The 13,865-nt window shown below is 33.9% G+C and overlaps 1 protein-coding gene across 1 annotated transcript; it reads left to right on the top strand.

The window, feature by feature from the left end:
* The first annotated feature begins 12,577 nt into the window (after positions 1-12,577).
* Positions 12,578-13,522, top strand: LOC143391739 (olfactory receptor 10AG1-like). The gene has a single exon (XM_076844488.2). The coding sequence runs from the start codon at positions 12,578-12,580 to the stop codon at positions 13,520-13,522; it is 945 nt and encodes a 314-aa protein (XP_076700603.2).
* The last annotated feature ends 343 nt before the right edge of the window (positions 13,523-13,865 follow it).

Raw genomic sequence — 13,865 nt, 5'->3', positions numbered from 1 at the left:
ATATTTATTATAAGCTCCTCTCTCCCACACATGTGTGATTATTGTTTTCTTAAATTGGCAAGCAATTGCATATAAAAAAATTTTTCTCAAACATTTTAGTTTAATGAAATAAGTATTGATCTTAAAGTCTGGCCATAGGAAAATGTTATAATTCCCTAAGCTCTTTAAATTATATAGGATACCACATTCCAGTGGAACACTTTGCTGATCTAATTTTGCCAGATTTTTATTTTTTCTTTTACTCAAAAACTTTCAAATATATTTAAGCTTATTACGGTTGTACTGTGTTTATGCATTTTGATAATTCATTTTCATGGTAAACATAGTAATCTCTATGGTAAAACATCCTCTCAGCTATTGGAAGTAACATGTATTAATTAATTAAGCAGTCAAATACTTCATAATAAACTTCAAAGCCTTTATGAAGTCAAAGCACTGAAGAATAAATTCAAAAAATGTTCAAATCCAATGTATGGAGAAGGGCTTCTTTGGTTCAAGTCTCTCAATTTTGAGTTCTAGAGAAATGCTTCTTGGGAAGAGGAATAGATTATGGTATAGGTAAATAGTCTGGTATGAGAGGAATCTTGAGGTGGAACAGCATATTGTGCTTTAGATGCAGAACTGTTTTATATTGTTGAAGAGCAATGAGAAGAACCTGGTTACAGATCTATCTGGGGTAATTGCTAAGGGTCAACTCTTCCTCACTTCTTTCAGTACTTTCTTCCCTTTTCTCTATCTTGGTTAAATGTCCCCTTTTTAATATCTCACAGACAGCTATCTCCTAAAGGCATTGTTTTAATGTCATCCTGTATATGTTTGAAATATTTGCTTCCAATATGGTATTGCAAGTGTCCTTTCCTTGAAGACACAGTGATGCATCCTTGTTATGTGAAACAATGGTTTTGTGTTTGTGAGAAGAAAGGGGGAAACAAATAAATAATAAAATAGAAACACTAGATATTTTAAGTGCTGCCAGATGTCACTAAAACAAAAATAATTTGTTAAGGTGTATGCCTTGAGTATACATATTTTTGAACTTTTGATACATTATGTAAAATTATTGTGGATATAAATATAATAAATATAAATAGAATCATAGATACATATGATTGCATTGAAAATAAATATTATGAATCTGTATATTTGTGATATTGTCTATTTCATCTTTCTCTAGTATTCTGTTTGCTTAGACAACTGAATCAGCTTGTTGAGAACTAAACTTATGTGTCAATATACATGATGGATTATGTGCGACTCAAAGTCTCTAGAGTTACCTATTACAATTGTGGAAACTAAAAGCCAATAATGTCCCAGAATTTCTAGTTGGCATTATAAAATGTTTGAAAACATTTCAGAATGAAATGAAAGCCCCAAAATACTCCTTGACTTTCAAGGTGAAATTTATGGGACAAAGTGACCAATCAGATAATGTCATGGTGAAACAAACCTAAGAACAATACTTTTTTAGATAAAGGCTTTAAAGGTTTCTACATGTACCTTGCTTTCCATAATACGGTCTTTGGGATTTTTGTTATGAGCAACACCACCCCAGAAAACATTGCGATTATTAAAAGTATGTTGGGCTGGGATTGTGGCTCAGTGGCAGAATGGTTGCCTAGCATGTGTAAAGCTCTGGGTTCGATTCTCAGCACCACGTATAAATAAATGAATAAAATAAAGGTTCATCACATCTAAAAAAATATTTTTAAAAAGTATGTGCATAATGTGCTCTTAATGATCAGCTAATAATACAAAGGTCATTACATGTCTTCTAATCAATACATCTTCCTTAAATATGATACTTAATGAATTACAGCATCTAAACACTGACATAATCTAACTCTTGGCTCTGTTATCAGATCAATTTGCTGTGAACTACAGAGAAGAAAAATTTCAAAGTAATACTACCAGGAGTCCCAAATACAATTTATTGAACTTATTAATTCTAGCCCTCCTTCTGTCTCCCTACCAATACAGAAGTTAAATAACAAATTATTGTGAATATTTTTTAGGTGATTCAAAGTTAGGATAAAAAAATTAAGCATATGTTCCACAATATTCTCCTATTTAGGGATTCCACATATGTCAACACAATATAAAAAATATGATCTATTCTAGCTTATTCATTAAATCTGTCTTATTTTCTTCTCTCAGGATCCCTAATAACATTCTTCTCACATGTCTACTAATTAATTATGATAAAGGATTGTCCAAATATAATTTTCAAAATGACACTGTGGAGGGATTCTTACTGTAGTAAATCTTTTGTTTCTTGACCCTATACTTTCTTAATGCCACTGAAATTACTAAACAAAAGAATTTCATAGCAGTGGTACATTTGGATACATGGGTAGCACAGATAATACTAGTCACAGGCTGTGTAAATGCGTTGGTTAGAATTGACCAGTAATGATGTTCAAAGTCTCAATAAAAGAAAGTTTCTGTTTCAGTCAAGTGTAGCTATTTATTTATTTATTTATTTGATAACAGGAATTGAATCCACAAGTACTTAACCAATAAGCCATATCCCCAGTCCTTTTTTATTTTTTATTTTGAAACAGGGTCTCGCTAAATTGCTTAGGGCCTCACTAAATTGTTGAGGCTGGCTTTGAATTTGGGATTCTCCTGCCTAAGCCTCTGGAGCCTCACTGCGATTATAGATGTGAGCCACCCAGCCTGGCAGTTCCACCGTTTTTCAAGGGTCATAATTTTTAAAGGTCACACACACACACATACACATAAACCAAATAAAAGGGGGTGGTGGTGGTGGTGAGAATTTACAGGAGTTTATGGTCACAAAGGTTTTTGGTTGTTGTACCAAACTACTTGATCTGCAGCAGATTGGTGTGGGTCAATTAGAAGACAACTTGGGGAATGAGCTGATCCCCAGGGCAGAGAATACTTGGCACTCAAAGAGCATTATTAATTCTGAAAATAAGATATATTTGAGAAGTCACAAAGCCTCTGTTCAAATAAAATATATTGCCAGCCCTTAAAAAATAATCTTCCTTATTTCTCTCTCTTACATTTCACCCAGTCAAAAAAGGTAAGTATTTTGTTTAACCTTGATCCAATAGGTAAGCATGAACTACTCTTAATTAGTACAATTTTAATTTTACATATCTGTATAATTTTTTGTGTCAGCAAAGAACAGTTTAGTTTAGAAAACAGATATATATATATATATATATATATATATATATATATATATATATATATATTTCAAAGCACTAATTTGGATGGTCTTTTTACCTTTCTGGCTTTAATTATTTTATTATCAAATGAGGTCAAAATAAAGTGTTTATAAAACTAATAAATCCCTGTCTTTAAGATTATCATAATTTTTATTATCATCTTCTTCAATGTTAATATTAAAGTGATCTCTATGTGTTAAATGCATTTAGGCATTTTACATTTAAATATCATATGTTTTATCTGCAGTATATCTGGGAAAGGCCTCTCATAAAAACTATTTCTTGTCAATGCTGAACCAGGTAATGGACAGATATTATTGAATTGGGTTTGCATTCTATCCAGTAATGTCAAAGTATTTCATTGTTTGTTCTGATAATTGTTCTTGTGTTAATCTCCTACATTGTATTAATTTAAAATCAATAAATGAATTAAATTTGACTATTGTATGATAGTATATTTAAAAATTTTTAATTGTACAGCCTTTTTTAAAACTTTTTTTTTTTAGTTGATGGACCTTTATTTTATTTATTTATTTTATTATATACAGTGATGAGAATCACACCCAGTGCCTCAGACATGCCAGGCAAGCACTCTACCACTGAGCCACAACCCAGACCTGTTGTATAGTCTTATCCTGAAATCTTTTCTAAGTAATGTCATTCTTAGCTACTTATTGAAGATTTTAAAAACGTAGTTATAGAATTTTTCCTTTTTATGTGACCATTTGATTTTTTCTTTTAATTTTAAGCTGATACAAAATGTTCATATTTATGTGACACCATGTGACATTTCCATATGTATACTTGCATAATGTTTAAATCAATGTAAAACTCACTTCTTGAACACTCACATTTTTTTATGGTAAAACATTTCTTAAAGATACTTTTTTTTAATTTCTTTTTTCTTTTTCTCTCTTTCTTTATATATTTTAGTAGTATTGGGTATTGAACCCTGAGGAGGAGGGGCTCTTCTGTCTCCTTTTGCTTCATCTCATTTCTTTGGTGTAGGCTAGATAATAACCACCTTACATGCTAAGTTATTTGAAAGCTTGGATGGGACTAATGTCCTGCGACAAGACACATTTCTAACCATGTGCTAAGATTGGTAGATCTGTACAGTGACCAAAATTTCCTCTTCAAACATACATAAACAGAAGTGGGGAAGAGGCTATGTTGTGCTTCCTAGGGCATCCTAAGTTAAACCTCAAGCCCTTTTTTTATTTTATTTTGAGACAGCCTCTCACTAGTTTGCTGAGGCTAGCCCCAAAATTGTAATCATCCTTGCCCCAGTCCTTCGAGTAGCTGAGATTACAGGTTAGCAAACAGTTCCTCACTATCTAGATACTCCTGTTTAAGCAACAATACAATTTTGCTGTCTATAGTGGCCCTACTGGGCAATGGCATGCCAGAAATTTCTAGTGTAACTACAAGAACATAGTACACATAAACCAACCTCATCCCATCTCTCTACTCCCTTTTCCTCAGCTCTGTTAATCACCACCATTATACTCTTGTTTCTGGGGAATCAAGTTAGAACATCTTCACAATGTCTAAAATCAAGACCTTTATATAACTATGGAAAACTGTTTAAATATTTTAAGTACTTCAGCATATTGACTGAAGTACTACAAATGATTAAAAAAAAATACATTTAGCCTTGTTTTACCCAGTCACAGAAAGTCCTTAGGATGCCCAAGGAAGCACTGCTTAGCCACTTCCCCACTTCTGTCTATGTATGTTTGAAGAGGAAATCTTGGTCACTGTACAGATCTACCAGTCTTAGCACATGGTTAGAGATGTGTCTTGTTGCAGGACGTTAGTCCCCATCCAAGTTTTCAAATAACTTAGCATGTAAAGTGGTTTATTATCTAGCCCACGCCAAAGAAATGAGGTGAAGTGCTACTCTAAGGAGAGCAAAAGGAAACAGAAGCAAAGTGCACAGTCTAAAGTAAAGCTTCTCACCTGAGCTGCTAGCTTTATTTATATCAATAGGTTACTTTAGGTCACTGGCATCGTTAGTATAGATTGTTCATTTTATCACTAGGCAGCTTACAGATTTAGCAACATTATGAAGCCAATTCCTCAGTTACATACTAATTTGCAATGTGCAATGTTAAGAGCATTTTTTTTTTATTTGTTTTAGTAGTACTGGGTATTGAACCCTGGGGAGGAAGGGCTCTTCTGTCTCCTTTTGCTTCATCTCATTTCTTTGGTATAGGCTAGATCTTGTGTTGCACTCAAGAAAGTTGATTGTATAAAATCACTGTTATGTGGACAGGTTTAGGCTCAGTGAAACATTGTGGTTGTCTAAAAAGAGAGTTCCTTTATTCTCAGGAGCTGAGTGTCTGAGATCAAGGTCAAGGCTGATAAGTCTCTAGCCCAAAGCCTCCTCATGAAGGACATTATCATAGCAGGTAGACATTGCACATGTGTTAGTTATCTTACTAGTTCTTGGGAGAAACTGAAGAATATTCCAAGTGTGGAAAACAGGGTACCTATTACCCTCTGGGAGTTTGCTTGCCAGACGAATGCTGCCTTGTACATTTCCATAGCCAGAATCCTTATAGATCCCCTTTTCTGTTTTATATAGCATTTGGGATAAATAACATTTTTTTTTCTTTAATATTGGCAGAGGCAAAAAAAAAGAGAGAGAGAGAAAGAAAAAATAGGGTAGGCAATGACCAGTAACAAGTATAAATAATAATTCCAGTGTTAGTACACACAATCTATGAACAAGGAGTTGATTTTTCTGGATTTCTCATTGCTAGGGTACAACAGCAGAATAACATTATCATAAGTATCAAAACAATTCCTGAGTTTTGTGTAAGTTTAGCAAACAAAGCAGTAACCAAGTTTCCAAGAGTGTATTTGAATCCCCTTTAAGCAAACAGCTGTTGAGCTGAGGCTGTTAATGATTTTATATCTCCCCATGTCTCAATGCACTCTTGCAGCCTTTCTTCTCTTTTGAGGAGAGTGATCATCTTTTTGTTTGATGGCGTCCTCCTCATCCAGAGACAAATGAAACTTGGGGATAAGGTTGTGAGGTCCCTGATGCCCATGCATAATTGACAGATCTCATGCATGAAGATGGAATCCAAATAGGACCTGTTGCTGTAAGCATAGTAGTATATCTTTTCCCCCATATGATCAGAAGCATAGGGTCTTATCCTCCTGGGTCTGGTGGAATCCCATATTTTAAATAAATTTTTGATGATGGCTGTTTGGGAAGAAAATGTCAATCCAACGCAGATCACCAATTGTGAGTATTAACTTTGTGTAACATGTTGAGCGCATTAACTGTAAATAAAATGATACTTAAGTCATTATTAACATGAGAGAGGCTAGGTGCCTTTTTTTGTTTTTATTTAAAAAGGTATATTTTAAGAGTACAACATGCTCATTCAACTAAAGCCTGTCCAGTAGAGTTATGAAGAATTCCATGAGTTAACATTATATTCTATTGATTACAAAATTGTAAAAAAGCATGGGATGTATATGCAGGGGCATTATCTGTTTTTAAATAAGCATGTTTTCCCATATTAGCAAAGCAGAGTAATAATAAATATTAAATGTAATTAGATGCATTTTTTAGACCAGTGGGCACTACCCCAAATAAACCCAGAGTGAGTATCAATGGAAATATGAAGAAAGGAATAAGGATAAAAAGGAGGGAAATTAGTAACATCCATTTTCAAAGTGCATTAGAATGTACGCCTCATGAATTTATAGATTCCCACATAGGAGCCTGGAAAGATATACATTGATAACAGTTATCGACAATGGTATGAGCTTGTTGGGAAGAAATAGAAACATCTTCATTAGTGAGCAAGTGTTAAGATGAAAAAATTCATGAGCTTTTGAAAATAAAGAATAAAGGGATGGCATAGCTTTGTCTGTGTGGGCATTACTATCTATCAGAGGTTCAGGAATTTTGGTGTGGCTTCATATATTAGTGAGGAAAATAGGAGATATATGATACTGAAAAAAAGAGTTTAAAATGTTAAAAAATAGTAAATTGAAATCAATTTCAGGAGATAAAACAGCTATATAAATATGAGGAACAATTTTATCTATATGTTGAGAATCTATAATAATGTTTAAAGTAGTAGAAAATAATCTCAGCATCAAGATAAAGGTGTCTAATTAAGCTTGCTGTGGAGAGATTTGAGGCAGGGTATAATAGTTATTAAATTAACCACTAATCAAAACAGATATTATTCCTCTTTGTTCAGTTTCATCTGCATATTTGTTAACCCATCTACAAGAGGAATGGTAGAAATTAAGGAAAAAGGGAAATGTGTAACTTGATATAACAAAGAGAATTGGCCATCAAGAGGCATGTGAAAAGCACTTGGTGCTAAAAAAAATCTGTTAATACAACTTGATAGTCATGGGAGAACTGTAAGTATTAGAGATGTAAAGTTTTTTCATAAGTAAGGTATTAAATATGTTTGTTCATACCTGTAAAGGATAAAATTTTAGTATGGCCATCAGCAATTAATTGAGAATATACATCAGCAAAAAGGAAAATATTACTACCTGAAAAATGAGAATAAAATCATTTTAATGTAAATATATATATATATATAATTCTTGATTATAAATAGTAATTATTGCTGTAGTTTTTTTTTTAGCAAAAACTACCAATGGTAATGGCATAATAGGTATAGGAAGTTGATCCACCATATTGTTGACAGTTTTGTTAATTTTTTATAAAGCCTGTTTTAGAGACAGAGTCAGATAAATAGTGGAGGTAGAGTCCTATTGTTTCTTTAACAACTGGAAAAAAGGAGAGATCAGTTGGGCATCATCTATAATTTTTAATTAATTTATTTAAGAAACCATATTTATGAAGATTAACCCCATTTATGTTAAATTTAATTGGCTTGTTTTAATTATTTTAATTGTAAAATAAAAATATCAGAAAAATATGGTTGATAGTATCAATCACCTCTTTCCTGTTGAAGAAAAATTTAAGAAGTAATGGATATTATATTGTATTTTAGATATTCTTTAGAAATTAAGACTTTAATGTTTGTCCACCAAGACAAACCCATGAGCCAGAAACTTAAAGACATCTATATATTTATTCATTTATTCATCAATATATTTATTTATTTATTTATTTATTTATTATTGATTTGAATTAGATTATTTGGATTTATTTATTTTTTTTAAATTTTAGTTGATGAGCACTCATTTATTTAAATACCAATTTAATACCACGTATGTAATATATACATATAAGAAAGGCCTGTATAATTGGAAATTTCAGATATAAAATTCAACAGCCATGATGGACATTGAAATCAAAGGTTTCAGATACCTGGCTATTTGTCCTTCAGATTATCAGATTTATCCCCAGCATCACTATGTTTATATTCCTCTAAGGATTTCTTAAAAGCAATTTTTGAATGTATTTAAGAATTAACTCTGGAGAAATTGAACTTTGGACAAAGACAGAATGTAAAAAGCTTTACAGTTAGATAAAATAAGACTGATCAGAAAAATACATTAACTTATGTGAAATATTAAAAAAAACTTACATGGTCACGATACTGTCTTTTTCATCAGGTCAGAGTGTACTTTTAGCTCAGATAAGAGTCAATTTAAAGTCTGTGAAATTTTCAGAATTTTTTTTAAGAAAGCTTGTATATTTCGAATTTTTCTACTTTTGTATTTCTGTTCTCTAACATTAGGGAGAAACTGGTTTAGAAAGCTGGCTGAAAACAAAATAGCCTGTCAAGCAGCTTAGATTGAAAAGGGACACTGTTTTTCTTTTTCTTTCTTTCTTTCTTTCTTTCTTTTCTTTTTTTTTTTTTTTTTTTTTTTTTTTTTTTTGTCTAAACTGGTTTTTCATAAACCTAGAAAATGGTGTAGGCCCTGTAATTCATATTTTAAATACAAGACTGGGAAAGTTAGAGGTCCAGCAGAAGCTAAAAAGTAAAGAAAACTCTTGTGACCATTTGTTTTTTTTAAAATAAGATTATTCTCTTAAAGCATGGTGTTGCAGTTTATATTCTTTCTGAAAAGTTATTTTTCCTTTTTGTTTTAAATCTTGTAAATTTTGTGATAGTTTCCACACATGGTTGAATATGAATAATGATTTGTTGTGGATTGGAAGGGGCAGAGCATGGTAGACACAGGGAGCTTTGGGGCATTTGCTAATTTTTGCTTCCTACCCTTAGTACCAGTATCCAATAATCTGTAGCTGGCCAATCATTTAAACAAGGAGTTAATTTAGGTCTACCTTCTGTAATTGATAAACATGCTCCAATGACAACAGAGTCAAGCCTTGTATTTCCCCTTTCATTTATTTATTTATTTTTTTTATTGTTGGTTTTTCAAAACATTACATAGTTCTTGATATATTCCCCTTTCATTTAAAAGTTGTTGAAATGAAACATAGGGAATCACAAACAATTGAGCAGTAGAGGATTTTGGGGTGAGGTTGGAAAAACGGACTCTCCCTCCTGCTGCCCTGGGTCAGTAGATTGCAATTCTTTAAATAACAGCAAAAAGTATTGCTTATATTTTGGTTGGCTAGCAGGATTTAGCTTAATAGGGAAAAACAGTTAAATTATGAGATTTTCTTTTATTTTTTATTTTTTATTGATTGTTCAAAACATTACAGAGCTCATGATATATCATCTTTCATACATATATCATCTTTCATACATTTGACTACAAATTGCAGAATCACATCGGTTATACACTCACATTTTCCTTCCTCCAGTATTCGGTGCATACCTTCAGGGTTCTAGGTGGGGGTGGAGTGATTACAGATGCAAGCTGCAGCAGGAGTGGTGTCAGATAATTTAAAGGAGGGCTGAGGTTGTGGCTCAGCGGTAGAGTGCTCCCCTAGCATGTGCGAGGCACTGGATTTGATCCTCAGCACCACATAAAAATAAGTAAAATAAAGGTATTGTGTCCAACTACAATTATTATTATTATTTTTTAAAGATAATCTAAAGGAACCACACACCCAGGAGGGGACTGCGGTGGGTTGGGGCAGGCGGGGCAGCTTTTTGGGTACAGGAGGGAAAGAGAGCATGGGTTGAGAAGCAGAGGTCTTACCAATAACATCACAACAAAGAAACCAAGCTTGTAGCACAAGCACATGAGGTCATGGCTCCCCATGAAGCTTACCTATATCATCCCAATCTTTTGTACCACTTTCTGGGTAGCAGGGTCAATGAGAATCTATCTCTGCCAGCAAAGCAAGGTTAGCATTACTTACATTTTGTCCAGCATTGCAAACTAAATCAGAAAGTTCAGCCCAATGATGACATTGCTAAGCATTAGATAGGGAATTCATAGCTTACCAGAAGAAATGAGTGCCAACTGATGAAAGACAGGCAACAAAGCCTGTTCCAGGCAGTAAGCTACTCCCTTCCCCCATCAAAAAAGAAGGGGCCACCGTTCAGTTTAATGGGGCCCCAAGAATCCCTTGGACTGGAAGACTATAATATAGAATTGGGACAGGACCAACCCTTGTCCCAAGTTGTTTGGCACCAGTTGTAAGGTCTGAAAAAGGAAACAGAAGTGAAGTGCAGAGCTAAAAGCAAAGCTGATTGCCTGAGCTGATAGCTGTATTTATTTCAATAGGTTACTTTAGGTCATTGGCATCATTAGTACACATTGTTCATTGTATCACTAGGCAGGTTATAGACGTAGCAGCATTATGCAGCTTATTGCTCAGTTACATACTAAGTTGCAATGTACAATGTTAAGAGCTTTGTGTAGCTCTCAAGAAAGTCCATTGTATAAAGTTACTTTTATGTGGACAGGTTTAGGCTCAGTGAAACATTGTAGTTGTCTAATAAGAGAGTTCCTTTATTCTCAGGAGGTGAGTTTCTGAGATGAAGGTGGAGGCTGATAAGACTCTAGCCCAAAGCCTTCTCATGAAGGACATTACCATAGCAGGCAGGCATTGCACATGTGTTAGTTATCTTACTAGTTCTAGGGAGAAACTGAAAAATATTCCAAGTGTGGAAAACAGGGTACCTGTTACCCTCTGGGAGTTTACTCACTAGAGGAATGCTGCCTTGTACGTTTTCACAGCCAGAATCCTTACCTGCCACTTTTGCAAAAGTGGATGAAACTACCATAATTTGTACACATCTTCTCTCCCATCCTCCCTAACTCATGGACATGAAAATTGAAAGACATGTAAAACGTATTTAATCTGCTATTGAGAAGCTGGGTCTGCATTCAGGCTAGAAGCCAGTCTTACACCCTGTAACCTAGTCAAATGAAGCAACGACTTTGCCTTATTCATGATATATTCAAGAAGTTAGCAAATCTAAGTTTGTGAAAAAAAAATATGTAATACACAAGAAATATACAAGTATTAAAATAAGCTTGCAATGTAAGTCTAGAGATAAGAAAAGAACATAATAAATATAGAGAGTCATACTACAGTATAATCGATCATGTTGGTGAATGCATTCACACACACACATATGCAAGGAAAAAAAACTTCATGAACAAAATGAGGTCAGAAGCAAACAGCAATTAGTGAGCACATGAGAGGTTTATGATGATCTCAGAAGTGAGTTGTGAAAGATGCTTCTTTTATACAATATACAATAGCTATGTACTCAAATGCTCACATTCATGTTAGAATTGATTTTCTGAACAAAGATGTTACCATTGCCTACTTCTCTCTTCAATTTTCCCTAACAAAAAGAATAACTTGGCATTCCTTTTCTACTCACTGGAAATTCTGAATAAAATTCATGACTGCCAGTTCAATACACTATACACTGATATGCATCTACAATTTACAAAAGTAAATAATATTTCATAATATTTAATGGATACTTTTATTATTTCTGAATAATAAAATTATCAAGATTATACAGAAAGTCAAAGCTAAACAACATATTAGAAATATTATAGAAAAACCACAATCTGTAAAAATTAACTATATTGATCCCTAAAAGTTATTTTAGATAGCACACAATATGTTTACTTAAAGAGTAAAATTTATTTTGCATTAATAATAGGAGAAATCAGGTCTGAAATGTGAAGGAAAAAAATGGTTACTTAAAGAAAATCATTCCAAAAATGGGCATACATTCAGATTTAGAGTTTTTAGAAGTTCAAATGAATAGAAAGATTTAAAATGATATATCTTATAAGGATAAAAAAAGAAATCTACTGTCTTCAGGGAGGAAAAAAAAGATGAAAATTGTTCATATAGACACATGTATTAATAATGATAAACTTAACTCTAATATTAGATTCCTGGAAGTGATACTTTTGTTCCCTGAGGGAACAGGAAAATCTGAATGCTCATCATCATTAGATTATACATGGGAAAACAAGAGCCCTAGAGAGTGAAATGATTTCTACTTCTGATTAAATCTTTGCAACAGATGAAGCATGAAGAGAGAGAAACAGAATACAATGTCTCCACAGTGGTACATTTTGTCCTGCTGGGATTTTCTGAACTTCCAAACCTCCAAGGCTTTCTATCTGGTGTGTTCTCAATCATTTACATGGTTATCCTCATTGGAAACAGTCTCATAGTCATAATAACCAGGCTAGACCCTGCACTGCACAAACCCATGTATTTTTTCCTGGGACATTTTTCTATACTGGAAATCTGTTATGTTTCAGTCACACTCCCGAGGTATCTCATCAGCCTTTGGACTCAGGATAAGAGCATCTCCCTACTGAGCTGTGCCACCCAATTGTGCTTCTTCCTTATACTGGGCACCACAGAAAGTTTCCTCCTAGCTGTGATGTCCTATGACCGATATGTGGCCATCTGCAACCCTCTGCACTATCCTGTAGTCATGAACCCAAAGAAGTGCCATCAACTGGCCATTGGCTCCTGGCTGGGGGGAATGCCAGTAGAGATAGGGCAAACATGGCAGATATTCTCTCTGCATTTTTGTCATTCTAATCAAATCAACCACTTCTTCTGTGACATACCCCCCATTTTCAAGCTAGCCTGTGGGGACACCTCAGTGCATGAGGTGTCTGTATATGTAGTAGTGATATTGGTTGGGGCAGTACCTTGTATTTTGATACTTGTCTCTTATAGCAAGATCATTGCCACCATTCTGAGGTTGCCAACAGCCCAAGGACGCACTAAGGCATTCTCCACTTGCTCCTCTCACCTCCTGGTTGTGGTTTTATTTTTTGGATCAGCTTCGATTACCTACTTCAGGCCCAAATCCAGCCATTCTGCAGGAACTGACAAACTGATCTCTCTTTTCTACACCATAGTGACTCCCATGTTCAATCCTGTGATATACACTCTGAGGAACCAGGACGTGATTGCTGCACTCAGAAGATTATTTCTTAAAACATAGTGGTCTGAGTTTACTAGAGGTTGTTTCACTATTTTGTCACATTTATCAGAGAAACATCCCAACTCTCTGCATTCTACTTTTGAGAGGGTAATACCTTCAAGCTTATGCTGTATTTTTGTTATTTAAATTTTAGTCTGGGATTTACTTTGTTCACATATGTATAGGGAAATTTATCTATCTTTGTGATCCCACATAAAGAAATTAATTCTCATGCATAAAATTTTAAAGTGATAACATTGGCCCTATAAACATATGAGCATAATTCAAAATGTTAGGTCTTATACATTAAATTTAGAGAAAGATTGAAATTCAACTCATCTGTACCTGTATAGGCTGACATTCC

Source organism: Callospermophilus lateralis, chromosome 2 (assembly GCF_048772815.1).
Source record: "Callospermophilus lateralis isolate mCalLat2 chromosome 2, mCalLat2.hap1, whole genome shotgun sequence".
Classification (NCBI taxonomy): domain Eukaryota; kingdom Metazoa; phylum Chordata; class Mammalia; order Rodentia; family Sciuridae; genus Callospermophilus; species Callospermophilus lateralis.
Note: the sequence above shows the minus strand (reverse complement) of the source record. Positions and strands in the feature narration are given on the sequence as shown.